At 38.1% G+C, this 18255-nt stretch overlaps 1 protein-coding gene and 1 pseudogene across 2 annotated transcripts; one reads left to right on the forward strand and one right to left on the reverse strand.

Moving 5' to 3' along the window:
• Window positions 1-886: 886 nt before the first annotated feature.
• Window positions 887-14227, reverse strand: LOC108992979 (annotated as a pseudogene).
• A 1605-nt stretch (window positions 14228-15832) lies between these two features.
• LOC118344503 (respirasome Complex Assembly Factor 1-like) lies at window positions 15833-18246 on the forward strand. Of its 2 annotated transcripts, none has more exons than XM_035685315.1 (3): window positions 15833-16332; window positions 16769-16872; window positions 17382-18246. In XM_035685315.1, the coding sequence occupies exons 1-3, from the start codon at window positions 16222-16224 to the stop codon at window positions 17527-17529; spliced, it is 363 nt and encodes a 120-aa protein (XP_035541208.1). In that variant the 5' UTR covers window positions 15833-16221; the 3' UTR covers window positions 17530-18246. The 2 variants fall into 2 exon arrangements, with proteins under 2 accessions (XP_035541208.1, XP_035541209.1); XM_035685316.1 differs by lacking the exon at window positions 17382-18246 and adding an exon at window positions 17208-17351.
• Window positions 18247-18255: the final 9 nt, after the last annotated feature.

Below are 18255 nucleotides of genomic sequence, written 5' to 3' on the forward strand. Positions count from 1 at the left end.
TCTGTGAGATGTTGGGAGGGGAAAACCATGTTATCTTGCAGTCTCGACTGTCAGTGAGACAGGTGAATGAATTTAACCTTCATTGAGCAAGCAAAAACCTTCCCTGGACAATTATTTCTAACGGTATTTTTTCCCAAACCGTTATATATTAGATGGTAGGAGGCCACACCCCTGCCATATCAGGCCATCCATGTTTGATTTCAACAAATCCCAAGCTAAATGCTTACTCACAAAATGAATTGTGAAAATTTGTTTTATACTTGATCTGACCTTGCATGTTAGTCTCTATTTATTGTAAAGTAGATCTGAGATACTATGTCAAATTACGTTTTTTTTTTTTTAATAATTCTCTAATAAGAAAAAAATATTATTGTCTTTAGAATTGTATCTCGATTTCTTACTTATATAATTCATAGGTATATATAGTCATTTCGATTTATATATATGAGAGAACTTTTGCTCATGCCCAACTAGGTGGGGCCTTAAAAATTATTTTTGGATGAAAAATATTTTCATCACAAAAAGATTATACAAAAGTAAATCCACAAAATTACATGACTTGATGTGGTATATTAGATTCTAAAATTATTTTTACCGTAAAATAAATCTAACGGGTCACAAGAAGTCATATCACTTTGTGGGTTTACTTTTGTGTTATTCATTTAGGTCTTTAGCACTTCTCTATTTGGATAGGTAGATTATGGTCAAACTCCTAAAACTCTACTCTATGAGATGTAACTTGTCACATTTCATTGTCCATCTCAAATGTTTTAAGATCGGGTTAAGCATCCTTCGTTGATGAAAAATTTTACCCATCATCCCTATGAATCCCAACTAGATGAACAATAACAGCTAACAAATCATTTACTAGAAAAAAAAAGGGCTTCTATAAAAGGTGGAATAATTACATATTCCTGTAACAGAAACTGAACTTACTAGGATCAATGAGTAAGAAATAATGGATTACAATCTCACACCAGAAATTGTTCTATCAACCAACTGCAGAATTTCTCAACCAAATATAGAACAAGAGGTAGCTCATTATGCAGTACTCAAATTACCATATTGCCATGGGTTTAACTGATCTACTGATCTACCATCAATCTCATCCACGCTTTCTGAGCTATCTACAGCACCCCAGTGTTCCGTGTATTTACCATTGTATTGGTAAACTTCCAAATCACCCCAGGGCGTGGATGTAACTTCATCAGTTAGATCAAACCATCTTGGTGCAAACTGATGTCCCTTGGCCTCTCGGTTTCTCTTTTCAGCTCGCTGCCTCTCCTCCAAACTGAAAGAAGGGTCAAACTCACAATGTAAGTTTTTGAAGGAAGAATCAACCTCGAGAAATATAATTTTCTGGTGGGGACTACGTGATAAGTAACAAAAACTGTATTGAAACAATTTGCAACATACTGCTGTATATATATGTTCTTATTCCATAAAAATATTGATTTGAAACTGGTTAATTCTTATCCGTTTCAAAATACCAGAATAACAATGACAACCTTGAAAACCATCATTATTATTAAAAAAAAAAAAGCATTTATTGCTACATGTTGTTTAATAATCTCATTTCCTCCTGGAAATTTAAAGCAACTAGATATCGAGAGGAAGAAGGAGAGAGAGACCTGCTCTTTTCTGCTCCAGCTTTGGATAGATCACCCCTCTCAAGTGCATATCTATCAGGCCGCAAACCGAGAATCTGATGCCAACAACTTCCTAGGAGCAGTGTCAAAGCTGTTTATCTTATGTGCAAAATACGTGTATTGAAATTTCTCATTCTCTGGAACATCAGCAAGATGCCAAACCTGTGGGAAAAAAAAAGGATAACTAGTCTGGGAACTAACAGTGTTTTACTATCTAAAAGGGTGTCAGCTAGTTCAACTGGGAAAGTCACTTTGGTGTTTAAAAGGAGAAGATAATTTTAATTTTCTTGTACTCTTATCTTAAAACTTGTGACTTTGAATCAACCAGACCAGGAGTTTTTAGGCTACAAAAATGTGCCATTAAGGCCTTATGATCCTCTTGTAGCATAATCAATTATTGAAGGCCTTATCATCTTCCTCTTGTTGCATATCTCTATGGCAAAGCAGAAGGCAAGTCTAAGAGACCAAGACTTCCTAAAGAAGTTTACGAAGATAAAAAAACTAGTGAGCACTTGCTCAGTAAAGTTTACCCCATTTGTTAAGTAATAAATCTTGCATTCCAGTCTTTCTAAGCTATGTAACAAATCAGGCTTCCCCTAGCAGCCTAAGCATGAAAAGCTCACATCTGACACAGTGAACTGAGCCAATTGATGTCAGGAGAATGCTATACTTCAGTCTTTCTAAGCTATGTAACAAATCAGGCTTCCCCTAGCAGCCCAAGGATGAAAAGCTCACATCTGACACAGTGAACTGAGCCAATTGACGTCAGGAGAATGCTATATTTATTTTTAACAAAAGTATATATACCAAATATATGTGCATCTTTGTATATGCACATCGGATCATAAGATCCTCCAAAATTGCAGCTCCTACGTCCACTCACGCTTGCACTTGTGCTCAATAATCCAACGTTCTGTTGTTAAGCCCATCAGGTGCCTTCCATAATATCCAAAATATTTTACAAACTGAAAATTAGATATAAGTAAAGCTAGGTCCAGGGAAAATAACCTCTTTTAGTTCTGTGCCTGTAAGAGGCTCCCCTTCTATGTCACATGGTTGATAACTCATTGATTCATTCCATTTCCCAGTCATCAATACTTTTGGCTCCTCAGCAGCATTATACACGTACCCATCCACTTCATATCGACCAGCTCTGCAACAAATAAAAATTGTAATAGAGATAATACAATTCCTGTGCCAGTTATTTTCAATAAGCATGATGTACCAAAACCAGGAAGCCAGAACAAGAACAATGGGAGCAATAATCCCCCCCAAGAGAAGAACTCTAGTTGACTATACGATTTATCATAAGCAGCAGAGTCCTAGACACAACTACAGGTCTAACAGCAATTACAAAACCAAAAGCTTAGGACACATCCCGGAAATATAACCAGAACCATACACTCCAAAACACTTTAGGACACAGGGAACGGAACAAATAAAAAATAATTGCCGTGATAGTTACAGGAATTACTTTTGAGGATTTTTTTAATATTTTACGTGGGGGTACCTTTAAATTGATCAAGATGTATAGGTGTAATTGAATTTATCGTTCCAATTCTACCTTGCACAGTAACAAGAATGTAGCAAATAAATGAGCAATGTTATGTACAGTCCCTATTTGAGGACTGCAAATAGAATTTCTCTAACAGAATTAAGAGAAAACATGTGGTAGGAGAAATCAAACACATCTCCCATGAGACCACCATCTTCATCTCAATCTCAGGTTAAAAATTCCACATGTAAGAATGCCACTAACTTGAATGACTTGTAGATCCATTACAACACTCGTGAATTAAAGATTTGAATACAAGGAACAGTGCAATTCACAGAAACAAAAATACGAAGGGATATGTGGAATAACCAAACCAGCCACATGGCTGAAAGTATAGAACAGCTTTGTCTCCCGTAGTCAAATTTGTCATAATCATCTCCCCTGGGGAATCAACCCACATACGGCCAAAAATCAGATTATTAACCTTTGTAGGAGGTGGCACCAAATCTAAGACCACACCATCCCTTTTAAGGGTGACACATGTTCTGCGAGCAATATGGTATGTTAATATTAAAGGATTTTCATCCTGAAAAAAAAAAAAGGAAAACATAATGATGTACATTATTTCTTCGTCTTTTTGGAGGGGATTCTAGAAATAACATAAATAGATTTTTGGGAGAAAGTCAACCAGATGTTTCCATTGAGATATGAGTGGCCAAATCAGTGTTGTTAAAAATGCTAGGCGCACTTAAGCGCAAATGCTGTCTAGAGCCTAGGCACAAAGTGCAATCGCATGCCTGATTGAAGTAAAGTGCATATTTTAAAAATTAATGTATAACAACAAAAAACCCACAAATACAATAAAAAAAAGGTTTAGAAAGCTAGATGGTAAAATATATAGCATATTAACTCAATTTATTGGGTAATGCAACACGAAAATCAAGTAATCAACTAAATACATAGATTTAGGAAATTTTGGTCAAACACCCTTGTGCTATGCGGTACTTAGGTTTAAGATACGATAAATTTTTGTTGAGAATTAACCGCATGTGGTATGACTTACGAGTTAATTAGAAAGAGGATCCTTCATAATGTTTTCGTCCATCAACGTTAATAAAAAACATATGGCAGCTTCATAGATTGCCATGTCTCAACTTTAATTGTAGGTATTAACTCCTATACTAACATAAGCAATCAAATACCATTCCATCTAGAGAGCCAATTTGGACTATTATATCGAGTTCAAAGCATATACCGAACATATGACATATATGTGGAGCTATGGTATGTAAATGATCTTCAATATCATCTACATACTGAAGAATACTTGTTTACATCATTTTCTAGGTCTTGAAATGATATTATATATATATTTTTTAATTATGAAAGCAGGCCTTTTTGCACTTTAAACACACACTACAAGCGCGCTTTTGACAACACTGGACCAAATATAAAAATGATACGTGATGGACAGCTATTATCTATTTAAAATTGCTACAGCAACCTACAGTTTTCACAACTTACTAGATTATGTCGGACAAGAACATGTTATACAAAAGTTGACATCATGAAGCCTCACCTTACAGTTAGATTACAAGGGACTAGCATGAGAAAAAAACAAACACAAGATCCTTTGACTTCCACAAAGTTTTAACTAAATGCAGCAACCTGCTACACTAGCTCCAGGCGGCTCATTCATCTGACCATATACTATAGCCACTTTTGATTCCAATATAAACAATAAGGGTGTCTGTACAACTTAGATGACATAACTAATTCAGAACAAGATGTAACAATTAGTGGAGAATAACCAAACAAGTATTACCTTCCAACAGGTAAACATCAAGAGAATTTCCTAAAAATTTAGTCTTTAGCTTTGATGTCACATCATAAATAAAATGCTCATTTTCAGCATGACCAGCACTCATCGGAGGATGGTGACTCACCTGAAAAGGGAATACAAGGTCAAAAATTCAAAATATAGACAACAGAATATTGAAAACTCGACAGTATGAAAAAGGGATAGAGGAGGGTTGCATATGCCACTGGAGCCTTTTTTTTTAATGGGGTTGGGATTTGAGAGCATATTTTTTAAAATTAAGCATGCATCAAAAGAAAGAAACTAGAGAAGTCTCAAGAATAAGTCCCTTACAAAATGCACGCGGGAGAGAGAAACGCACATCAATAAGCCGGGTGAGGAGAGATCCGCTTGAGAGAGAGAATTGACCGCTTCTGTCTCATGGTGGGTAACCCACTGGCTGAGACAGCAGAGCCAGGCCAAAGAAGGTCCCACAAGGCCTCTCGCCAAGATTGATTTTCTACCGCTGAGGAGAGGAACGCTGAGGAGAGAGATCCCATCAGCCGGCTCGTCCGGCTAGTATGTCACCGCCGGCACTAGACTCGCCCGGCTTAGGGCCGGTGGGTCTTCCTGCGACCAACCCCCCCAACCATCCAGCTCCTCACCGACTCCCCGGCGCGTGGCTGCGCACCGCCGCTTCAGCCTCGCCGGCTGCGCCGGCGCCTGAGGGCTTAATCGGCTCTAAACTCCGGGCTATGGCCAGTGACTGAACAGCAAGCCACTGCTCGTGCAAGGAACTGCTCGTGCTGGAACCGTTCGTGGGAGGGGCTACATGGCGGACGTAGAGCCACCGGTGGCAGGTCGCCGCACCTTTGCTGATGTCTTCGCAGCACCTCAACCATTGCCTGAAGTGGAGGTTGTGCTTAGGCCACCGAAGATAATAGAAGGGGAAATATGCTTTATTTTCTCTGCAGAGGAAACAGAGGCCACTGCAAGGCCATTTCGATTTTCCATTGTTCTGAAGTTCCTCCGTCAGAGACCCTCACTTGACTCTATAAGGTCTTTCATCCGTAGTCGATGGGGTTTATCCTGCTGTCCTGTAGTCTCGGCAATGCAAAATTCTAGAAATGTGTTCATCAGGATGTCGAAAGAAGAGGATTTTAACAAAGCTCTGTCCAGAGAGTCATGTGAGATCAATGGCGTCTGCTATAGGCCTTTTGCATGGTCTCCAGATTACACAGAGGAATATGAGTCACCATGCGTGCCTGTGTGGGTTTTCTTGCCTGGACTCCCCCCGCACTTTTACCATGCTTCGGTATTAAAAATGATAACGGCGCCGATTGGAAAGTTCATTCGGAGAGACAACCCGACCACATGCGCTACAAGAACTGATGGAGCAAGGATTTGTTTAGAGGTCGATGCCTCCCGAGATCCAATTACTCACTTCTGGCTTGGATGTCCAGGACTACCTCACAGCAGGAGACAAGAAGTGGTCTATGAAACATTACCTGCTTACTGCTGCAATTGCCACCAACAGGGCCATAATTCTAAGACATGCCGCATTGGTAAAGACCATACCAAGAAAGGGACTGGGAACCAAGTCTGGGTCAAGAAAGGATCTTCAGCAGAATCCAAGACAGAATTAGAAGTTGGGAAAAATCAGATGGATGAGAATGAAGCAGGAGGGTCTTCGAAAAATGAGAATAATACAGACAATGGAACAGGGGGCCAACTAGTTTTTCAGGAGAAGGGAGGCGAACAAGAAAAAGTGCAGCATGCCACACACAACCTGCATGAAGTAGAAGAAGAAGAAGAAGAAAGTAGCGAGCTTAAAGGGGCGAATAGAGTTAATAACCAGGAGTGTAGTGGAACAACAGGGCACACTGTAGCTACAGATCAAGGTCAGGACAGCGTTGTGGTCCAATTGAATGATGATCTACCAGAGAAGTTTCCTGCCCCCTCCACACAATCAATAGAAGAGCAAGTTGTTGAGGACATAGGGAAAGTTTTAATTGAGCAAGAGAGCCTGCAAATCGTTAAATCTACCTATCCCCTACCAGACCCACAAGAGGTTAGCACAGAAGCCATTAATCCAGTTGTGAGCGAAGTCACTGAGTCGGGCGAAGAATGGGAGAATCCTCTGATAAGCCTAAAGAGGAAATCGAAGAAGAAAAATGCAAGATCCTTAGCAGTCAGTGTTAATGAGACGTTTATGGTTGCACATGAAGAGGAAAGAAGGGATGAGATACTATTTTCCCATTCTGATCACGAGAGTGAGAGAGACAAAATCAAGGATGATATGCGCAAGGAATACTGCACAGACTCTGAGGGCTCCAACAACCCCAGAAAAACAGGCCAGAAAAGGGGCGCTACCAGAGTGGTAATTCGTCCTTCCAAATTTAAATTATGATCAGTCCTATTATTTTTTGGAATATTAGAGGAGTAGGCACTTCTTATAGGAGGTTGAGGAAAATTATTAAGCAATTTAGCCCTAATATCATAGCTTTAGCTGAGCCCTTTTTGTTAGAGGATAGAATCCCGTCATTCTTAGGAAGATTTAGTTGCAATTGTTTTGTCACAAATGAGGTGCATGGTGGTAAAATTTGGTTGATGTGGAATTCACTGGTTTCGATACAGTGGGTGGCGGGGTCTAATCAGTTTATTACTGTGAAAGTAGAGGAGAATGGTCATACGTTTCTACTATCTATTATATATGCAAAGTGCAACCGTAATGATAGAAGAGAGCTTTGGGCGGATTTGGAAAATATGGGGACTGCCAGAATTCCTTGGGTTCTCTGTGGGGACTTTAATATCATTAAGGACGAATCAGAAAGAAGAGGTGGGCGTCCTCGTCCTTTTGTAGCCATGGAAGAATTCAACCAGTGCATTCAAACCTGTGGTCTTTTAGAGATGTGCTCCAAAGGCCCGAATATGACCTGGTGCAATGGTCAAGGGGGTCAAGCGCGCAGTTGGGCCAGGTTAGACAGATGTTTTATTGATACTAATTTTCTTAATTCTTTTCCTAATGTGTCTTACCAGGTTTTGGCGCGCTCTACTTCGGATCACTCCCCGTTGGTTATTCAAATGGGGGAGAACTTATTCAGGTATGGTCCTAGTCCTTTCCGCTTTCAATATATGTGGACTGATCATTTGGATTTCTATAGTTTTGTGGATGGAGTGTGGAAACGTGAGGGCCTAGGGCACGGTTTAATCAACCTTTCCTCTAAATTAAAAAGGGTTAAGGTGGCTTTAAAAGAGTGGAATAAGAGTGTTTTTGGTAGGACTAACATCATAATCAAGGGTCTAGAGGCTCGTATTGATTATCTGGAAAGCCGTCTTCAAGTCTCTTTTAATGCCGAGGACGACTCTGACCTATTAGCATCCAAGTTGGAACTTTCAACTTGGTTGGGTAGAGAGGACACTAGGCTTGCTCATATGGCAAAGAAAAACTGGTTGAAAGATGGGGACCAGAACTCTAAATTCTTTCATGCTTTCTTAAAGGCCAAACTGCATAAAAGAGTTCAGGAGATGAGTATGTCAGATGGTAGGGTCTTACAGTCCCCTCTTGACATTCATACAGCTGCTGTTGATCATTTTCAGGAATTTCTGGGTCAGAGTAGTTCTCGTGTTCTTCCGAATTTGAGTGACTTGATCTCTCCCATTATTACTAATGAGGATAACTTGACTATTGGTAGAGATCCTTCCATAGAGGAAGTAAAGGATGCTCTTTTCTCTATTCCCATTGATAGTAGCCCAGGGCCAGATGGTTTTGGTTCAGGTTTTTTCAGAGTTTGTTGGGACTTGGTTAAAGATGATCTCCTTTCAGCCATTGTTGAATTTTTCCATAGCCATATGCTCCCAAAAAATTTCACTGCATCTTATATTGTGCTAATTCCGAAGGTGGATAAGCCCTCTGGCTTTGATAAATTTCGGCCCATTAGCCTTGTGCTCCGTGGTCTACAAAATTTGTTCAAAAATCATTGTGGCTCGTATGACTAGTTTGCTCCCTAGAATGATATCGAAGGAGCAAGGGGCTTTTATTCCAGGCCGCAGTATCTTTGAGAATATCAGTTTAACTCAGGAAATGGTCCACTCTATTCATAGGAAATCCATTGGGGGCAATGTTCTGGTTAAGCTTGACATGTCTAAGGCTTATGATCGAGTAGACTGGAATTTTTTATTACATGTTCTGTTTAGCTTTGGGTTCTCTCCTAATGTTTGTGACCTGATTAACTCTTGTATATCCTCACCGTGGTACTCTGTCATGATGAATGGGACCCCCATGGGTTTCTTTAAGGGAAAGCGAGGCCTAAGGCAAGGTGACCCTTTATCGCCTTACCTTTTCATAATAATGCAAGAGGTGTTCTCTCGTCTCCTTAAGAATTCCTTTGAGACAGGTAAAATTGGTCAATTTGTTCAAGCTAGAGGGACCCCGATTATCTCTCACCTTATGTATGCAGATGATATAGTTATCTTTGCAAATGGTGGAAAAAGAAGTATGAGAGCTTTGATGGAAGTTTTGAACAAATATGAGGAGTGGACTGGTCAAGTGCTCAGTAAAGAGAAGAGTGCTATTTTTCAAGTGCTCAGTAAAGAGAAGAGTGCTATTTTTTTCTCTAAGAAAATTTCTGTCTCTAGGAAACATGCTCTTCTCTGCTCTACTGGGTTTACCGAGGGTTCTTTTCCTTTTAAGTACCTGGGGGTGCCTATTGTGGATGGTAGGCTAAAGGCTTGCGATTTTGGCGACTTACTGGGCAAAGTGAACAAGAAGATTGCAGGATGGAAGATGAAGATTCTCTCTGCTGGTGGTAGAACTATTCTGCTGCGTCATGTTTTATCTAGCATGGCCACCCACCTGCTGGCGGTTTTAGATGTCCCTAAAGTGGTGATACGTAGCCTGAATAAACTCATAAGCTCTTTCTTTTGGGTTGAATCGGGAGGCAAGAGTAGGAGGAAATGGATTTCTTGGAAACACATATGTACGCCTACGGACGAAGGTGGTTTGGGTATTAGGGACTTTGGGGATGTTCAGAGAGCCTTACACATGAAACTTGCCTGGAATCTTATTAAGGGCAACTCTCTTTGGGCGGAATTTTTTAGAGGTAAATATGTTAAAGGAAATCACTTATCCCTCCTTGAGCCTACTAAAGGGACCCGCTTTTGGAAATCTATTGTCCGTAGTATTCCGGAGGTGATGAATAGCTCCAAATGGATTGTGAAGGAAGGTAATATCTCCTTTTGGTATGACAATTGGGACAACGAAGGCCCTCTCTATGCTCAATTTCCTGTGACTGAACAACCTTTGATTAAGATAAATGAGTGCCGTATTGAGAATGGGTGGGATATTTCTCTTCTGAACAGATTAGTGGGCCATCAGAAAGCCAATGATCTGTATGAGTTTTTTGCTAGACAGGAGGGTGAAGATGTGCTTGTTTGGTTGAAGGATAATGAAGGCAATTTTACTACTAAGAGTGCCTGGGACTGTATAAGGGTTCGGGCGCCCCCTTTACCCTGGGCTCAGTGGATATGGCATACTAATCTTCCCAAGAAGATTTCTATCATGATGTGGAAGGCTACTAATAACTGCCTCAGTGTTGACAAGAATATTAGTATGGTGGGTGTTTCAATGGCCTCTAAATGTAATTGCTGTCAAAAGGGTCATACTGAGGACCTGAACCATGTGCTCTGCACGAGAGATTTCGCTAGACACATTTGGCGTCTAGCGGCCACTCATCTAGGGGTTCATATGGCCCCTTTCTACACTTGGAAGGATCAAACTAATTTTTGGTTTCGTCGTGCGGGTAAGTCTTCACAGGTTAGAACCATCTTTGGCCTTCTGCCTCCATTATTTCCTGGAAACTTTGGGAGAGGCGCTGTAAAGCCCGATATGAAGATAAGGCTCACTCAAAAGAGTCGGTTTGGCATGCTATTAAAATTTGGCTCCGGCGCATCATGGACCAGATCATGAAAGTGAGTTCTCTTTCCGCCCAGGACATGAATATTTTGCATAGACTGGAAATTCCAGTCTTGTTCCCTAAGCCCAAGAGGGTCCGGGTGGTAAAATGGCACCGGCCCCCTCGGGGCTGGGTAAAACTCAATACCGATGGAAGTAGTTTCGGGAACCCTGGAACCTCTGGTGCTGGGGGTGTTATTCGGGATGAGGAAGGTAGATTACTTCTGGCTTACTCTGTTCCATTGGGTTTAGGTACCAATAATTTTGCAGAACTCAGCAGCTTATTGGAAGGTGTTCGCAGATGTCACGCGCTTGGATTTTATCGTGTTCAAATAGAGACTGACTCCCAACTGGTGGTCAATTGGATTGTTAAGAATAAGTGCCCCATTTGGTATTTAGAAGACTTTTGGGAAGATTTACAAGGACATCTTAATAGCCTGGAGTATACAGTAACACACATTTTTCGTGAAGGCAATGTCGTGGCTGACTTTCTAGCTAAGTGTGGGGCTGAAGGTTTGAACTCTGATTGGTCTGATATTCACATGTTGCCTAGCCTGTTAAGGGGTCTTCTCCGCATGGACAAATTGGGTATGCCCTACCTGAGGATATCATGAGCCTCTTGCCAGGTTTGTTTTGTGTTTTTGCTTGTCTAATTTTGATATCTTGGTATTTGCGTCTCTTTGTTCTTGTTTTCTTGGTTTTTTGCAGGTTTCCCTCTTTGGCTTTCTCGGAAGTAGGTTATATATATTTCTTTAGGCTTGTTCCCTATATAGTTACACTTGTTTTGATGCTTGGGTACTCTTTTTCTAGATTTAGGTTTTTGTACCTCCCAAGTGTCGTGATTGTAACCACGGTTTTCCTCCGCCAAAAGTGAGGGCAATCAATAAAATTGGGGCTCCGTCCTCTTTTAAAAAAAAAAAAAAGTCCCTTACAACTCACCTGCTCTACGACAAATGTAATCCCTCCATGATTACTCAATTCATAAGTTTCCCCAAGAATAGGATTAAAAGGCTTCCAGTTCGTTGATAGGCATAGTAGACAGAGATAGCCCATGATGCTGCAATCAGTAACACCATCAGTCATCAGGCACTGCTTCCACATGCAAAGTGAAATATCAATGAAAAAGGATACTCACAGGCATACACCAACTGCATATAAGGATCCCCACATTCGTCTGCCTGATCCAACAAGTAGGCGTACTCCATTAACTGTCACGGGCATTGCACAGTTTGTAAATGACACAACACAAGAAGTACACACACTAACAGAATAATTCTGCAAAAGAAAAAAAAATCACAAACCTCTGCCATTTTCTGAAGCATAGTCATAGGCTCAAAAATAAGGACAGGAAGTGTGACCATTGATGTGACGTCTGAGCCTATATATTTGTGCATCATTTTTCAGTAGCTGTCTCTATCCTTAGATGCAAAACAGCAGTCTCAAACTATCAGCATTAATGGAGACGAAAAATAATAATCTCACATATCAGTGTAAAATAACTAACACAAATAAGAAAAAACTCACCAAAGCTTTTCATATATCTATATAAATATATAAAAGTGGAGTTCAAAAATCTGATTTGGCAGCAAAACCGCAAGAGACAGTGATAGAATGCAATAAAATATCGAATTTATAACAAGAGTCGGACAAATTTATTCACCGTTTCAAATAAACATTCATTGCCACAAATTGTAACTTCTAAGCAAACCCTGCGACGTACGGTTTAATCCAAAGACCTCATTGCTTCCTTCCCCTGAAAAATCGAAAGCCCATTCGTATCTCTCTCTCTCTCTCTCATACCCCTCTGTCACTGAAGTTTAAATAGCAAAGAGGAACAGGAATAGTCTCATTTTCTAATATAGAAGCCGTGAAGCTATGTTATTTGAGTATGAAGACAAGCTAAACGTTGAAAAATGTAACTGAGGGAGGGATGCATTCCTATCATGAGTAGGAATAGCTTCCTAAGGTCATGCAAACATGTAATCCACATAGACTGTGGGGTACCAAACAAGAAACAAAGTTACAACGCCATCTCAATATCTATGATAAACTGATTCTCCAATATGTTCAAAGCTTCTTGACCAAGAGATGGCGCCTGGTCATTAAGGAAAACAAATAATACCATGAAACAGAATCAAAACATTCTTAACAGCACTCTGAACATAGATGTAACCGAAAATCAAGATAATTCAGCCATAAAAAATATAAAAGGAAAAGCGAGACCAAAAAAACCATCCACCAAAGGAACCCACTTAACATGAGAGAACAGAGTGTTGGAGTAGACAAGAAAGGAAGAACACCTCTGGTTTCCATCTTCCTCTCTGAGCTTCCTCCTCTGCATCTTCTTTGCCACCCTCTGGATTTATCACTTCTACCCCTTCAAAACCAAGCAACCTAGAACCAATACAATATTAACACAAATGAGCCAAGATCTCGGCATGATCGCTCCTAACCAAGCATAGAATGAAGATCATGCACGTATTTCTCATTCACAATATCACCTTTTAAAGCAGATAAAGTCTAAGCATGCCAGAGGTATTGATACACAATCAATGGGCCACGAGGCTCTCTGGTAACCAAGAAGATAACTAAAGTGTTAATATCACCCTTGAAAGTAACAAATGCCCAGACGCCAGACCGGCCCTTTCGGTTTAACTTTACAGCATAACTAATCCCGAATATTATAACCAGATTCAGCTCAATGGGACGTGTATCAAAATCCATTTGTCTATTTCACCACACATTTAACAAACACGGAACACTTTTAAGTGATCAGAAGAAGTAATTCTAATCTCATACACAAATCAGCTTACTTTGACAGTATCAAATCAAAATCATAGTGTAAGACCACAATAATCCTTAGTATAAGACCAACAGGTCACGATCACCCTCGAACACTAAAAAGAAAAAAAAAAAAGCTCACATTGATTACACACAAGTTACGAGGAGCCTGCGAAGGAAAAACAATTAAGGTTCCGAAATACCAAATTAAACGTCTGGGAGAAAGAAAAATGAGCCATAAAAATGGTAATCACAACGTACAAACGTCTACTAGTATAGTTGAATTAGAGAGAAGGATTGGATTACAAAGAAACGCAAATACCCGTTGACGGATCGATGCATGGCGTTGCCGAAGATGGACAAACCAGAGCTCACGGCAGCAAAGAAGCCCTTACTCTGGTGCTTCTTAGGGCTACCCATCTCTCTCCACTCTATTCCCTAATTCGAAGGTCGGAAAATGCCAACGGAGGATCTGACAGAGAGAGTGGGTGCGTGCGTGCGTGTGAAATTTCCGAATATGGGAAACTCGAAGACCAAAGTCACGAAACGACGATGAGAGAAAGGTGACGACGAATATAAAATTATAAATGTAAAGAGGCTGGATAGCTAGTTGAGATGGAAGTTGAGACTTAATAAAATATTATTATAATATTAATTTTTAATATTATTATTATTTTAAAATTTAAAAAAATTATAATGATTATATAAAATAAGATGAATTAAAATGTTTTTTTTATCCAAACCTCTCAAGATTATTTTTTTTAGAAAATACTTTAGTCACAACGGGATTACACAAAAATAATTTTACAAATTGACGTGGTTCGATGTGATTTATCAAATTATAAAATTATTTTTATTGTTAAATAAATTTAACAGATCAGATAAACTCTCATCAATTTATAATATTATTTTTATGTAATTTTTTTTATGAATGTAGTAATTTTTTTTAATATAAAGTTATTTCATGTTGACTAATGATATGACCACAGTACACGTCCTAAATAGAAAACTTTTGTACATTTCTTTTAAAAAAAAAAATCACACTATTAAGATTTAAGATTTATATTTAAGATTTATCTATTTAAGAATTATATCTAAGATTAGTATATATAAAATTTATTTATTTAAAATTTATATCTAACATTATTATTTTAACTTTTAGTTATAAAAAAGTATCACGTTAATTATTTTATTGAAAATTTGACAGTACAATGACATTAATTGGGTCAATTTATATTGCATTTTAATATTGAGTTGAACTCAATTTTTTATAAATAATAGTAAATTGAATGGTAGAAAGAATTATGTGGAATTTATTTAAACTGAATTTAAAGTGTGTTTAAATATTAAGATGAATTTAATATTTTTTATAAAAATTAAAAAAAATTATGTAACTCAAGTATAAAGATATGTTAAGTTGAAAAATATTATAAATTTTACGTGTAAAAAGATTTTAAGTTGAGATAAGTTTAATAATTTGAAGATTATATATTTAAATATTAGACTCAATTTAAAATTAAATTAAATTTAACTGAATCTTACAATCAAACGCAACTTTCACGTCACAAAAAATAATTGAATTAATTAGGTTGTTACTCAAGAAAAACAGGCCTTCGTTTTAACTGGGTTGGTCAATAATTTTTTGAGCAATCCATTTAGGACACGAATTCCCATATAAAATTTAAATACTTTTTTTTAAAAAAAATTTATTTATGATTTTCTCTATTTTTTTTTTAATATAAGATTATTATGTATTAATTATTATTCACTTTTATATCTCATACTTATAATTTTTTTATAAAATGTAAGAATATTTTTTATAAGATATAGAGATATTTTTTGAAAGATATAATGTGTAAAATAATGAATAGTGAGTTATGAGAATAATTTTTCTTTTCAACATAAGAGTAATGTATATTTGTAAACTGTAATTGAATCGAACTGAGACAAATATTAATTAACTGAATTTTATTATTTAATTTTTATTCAAACACGAATTTACTCATAAAATTTCATTATTTTTTTAAGTTTTCCAACTTATTCACAAGTAATTTAATTAGTTTATTAAAAAATATTATAACAAGAAAACATTAAACAGAAATTTTCGCTTAATAAAACGAGTAAAAAATTATAAACTGCTCCATGTCGGGCTGCCAATTGCTGGGAAGAAGAGTGGAACACGTGCAGTCCAGTGCAACTCCAATTTTTACAAATCACGAACTCTCTCAAGTCCCATCAAGTCCCCAGAGAATCAGAGATCCAAACAGCCTTTTCTTCTCATTTATTTTATTTTATCAGCTTCAAGTTTTCAACCATTCCCTTCCTTTCCATTCCATTCCACGGTTCAGTGCTCCTTTTTTTTGCTCTGTTTCTACGCCAATTGCAAAACCCTAACGTGCTCCGAATTCTCACCCTTGCCGCGCTGCGCCGCAAAGCTTGAAGCCAACAACCATCAATTTACTGATAATCCGTATCAAAGCCCTTTTGAAACTTTGGAATTTGACCTCTTCTTTTTGTGTGTGTTTTTCAATAAATTTATATCGGAATGAAAGAAGGGAAATCGGTCAAATTCAATGTTCAACCGCAACACCAGAACGGTCACTTGTCACCGTTCAAATTCGCCAAGTTGTTGGATCCGGAAGCCTCCTGGGACAAGGTATTTTACTTGAAGGAAAACTTGAAATCCTACTGTTTTTTTCTTTTACATACAAATTAAAACCTCTATTTGGTGTAAGATTCCGAGTGTGTGATTCTTTTTTACGATGTGTTTGTCGGCTTGCAAAGGCAGCATCAGCATTTACGTTCTTTTTTGAATTTGGCTTTCAAAATTTTATTTGATTTAATATAAAAAGCACACGTACAAGTGTTTGAGCATAGGAAAACGAGAATTCAGTGAGCGGAAACTGCTAGAACAACTTTATAGCTTCGGCTTGCTCCATGGGCAACTTATTCCACTAGTCCACTTTCAGATACAGATAAAGATCACTATGTGCTACCGAGTTTTATAGTTGAGTTGGTGTGGCGTTGCGCATATGGTAACTTTGAGTTTAGAATTCGATGATTTAGCTTTTTTGCACTCCATTTGCTCGCAGGATCAATTGGGAGACGTATTACATTGGATTCGACAAGTGGTGGCCCTTATTTGTGGGCTACTATGGGGTGCTGTACCTTTAGTTGGGGGTATATGGCTGGTCATGTAAGTTGATGCTTTTGCACTTTCTTAAGCTGTTTTATTTATTAGAAAAGTGGCAGCTACCTCTTCGTTTATATTACAGTTCTTCCTTTCTTTTTTATTTTCCCCCCTTTTCAGCTGACTAGTTCATATAGGTAAAGCTTGTTTTCATTTTTTGGATGGAATTATGTTTCAAGTTTGTGTTATTGATATCAATTTTAAAAGAATAAAAGACTCAATAGCAATTTCTTAACATTTTCATTGGATTTTACTCCAAGAGACAAACCTGCCGTACCCTCATTTTGTTTGTTGTGAAGAATATCTTCTTGTGGATGACATATCCATTGGATATTATATAGGAGGATTTTCTATCGGCCTGGTTCATTATGCAAAAGTCCCTGAAAGGGACATCTGGATCCTGGGCAGAAATCTCTGGGTATATTTGGCCGCCAGCGTTGATTCACTTCTTTTTTTCTAAATTTTTGGTGCATGTGTATCACGCAGTGGATAAGTCAGATTTTTTCATAATTCAGGATACAGCTCAGGCATTCTGTGTTGGAGAAGCTTCACATTACAAGAGTTGACCTCTTACATTATGTGAACATTCAGCGACATTTCTTTATTTTGCCCCACTCAGGGCAAAAGATCTGTTGGAGACACTTGTTGTTCCCTTTTTTCTGATCAGTCACTTGTTGTTCACTTTTAAAGGTGGAGGTTGCAATGTTTAGCACATAGTCATATGAATTGCGTCTTTAGATACAACCATTCATTAATTTTGATCTAAGCAAAGTTTCACAGGCAAAGAGAAACTTCTATATTCTGTAAGCTTTTATGAATTTTGTGTTGGTGGTGTTGGATGGATATTTAGAGGTTAAAAAATTATCTCAAACATAATAATGTATGTATCATAAACAACATTAACTAGGGATTAGTCGGGATGCTGTTCCCGGACACCCGGTGCCAATAAAAAAAAAGGTATGTATGATATAACAGAAGACTTGTAGTTAAAACTGCACTTTTCAGTAGATGGATGTATAGAATTGGGAATAATTGAAGTTTGTTGTCAACTTGGCACATATAGGATTTATGTGAACTTTGTATGCATAAAGCTATCTTGGTGTACCCATTCAAGCAAAGGCTTTTAGGAATCTTGAAACTGAATCAATAATGTCCTAACCAGATTGTGTGCTTGAGGTATGGATTTATAGTAAATGATTGCCTGTTTCCGTTGTGGAATGAGTGGTTTCCCTACACATTAGCTGCTTGGCTTCCATGGACTTGATCATCTGCATGAGTGGGTTGGGATACTACTCTTGTTAAGAAGTTTACTCACTGTTCTGCCAAGCTACACTCTTTCCCCATTTTCACGCCATCATTGCAGTGGAGACAGAATGGTTTTATAGGAAC

Source organism: Juglans regia, chromosome 14 (genome assembly GCF_001411555.2).
Source record: "Juglans regia cultivar Chandler chromosome 14, Walnut 2.0, whole genome shotgun sequence".
Lineage (NCBI taxonomy): Eukaryota > Viridiplantae > Streptophyta > Magnoliopsida > Fagales > Juglandaceae > Juglans > Juglans regia.

Coding starts and splice junctions, on each gene's coding strand:
- LOC118344503 (XM_035685315.1), top strand. CDS start 16,222: ATGAAAGAAGGGAAATCGGTCAAATTCAATGTTCAACCGCAACACCAG. Junction 16,333..16,768: donor CGGAAGCCTCCTGGGACAAG/GTATTTTACTTG, acceptor ATTTGCTCGCAG/GATCAATTGGGAGACGTATT. Junction 16,873..17,381: donor GGGGGTATATGGCTGGTCAT/GTAAGTTGATGC, acceptor TTCATAATTCAG/GATACAGCTCAGGCATTCTG.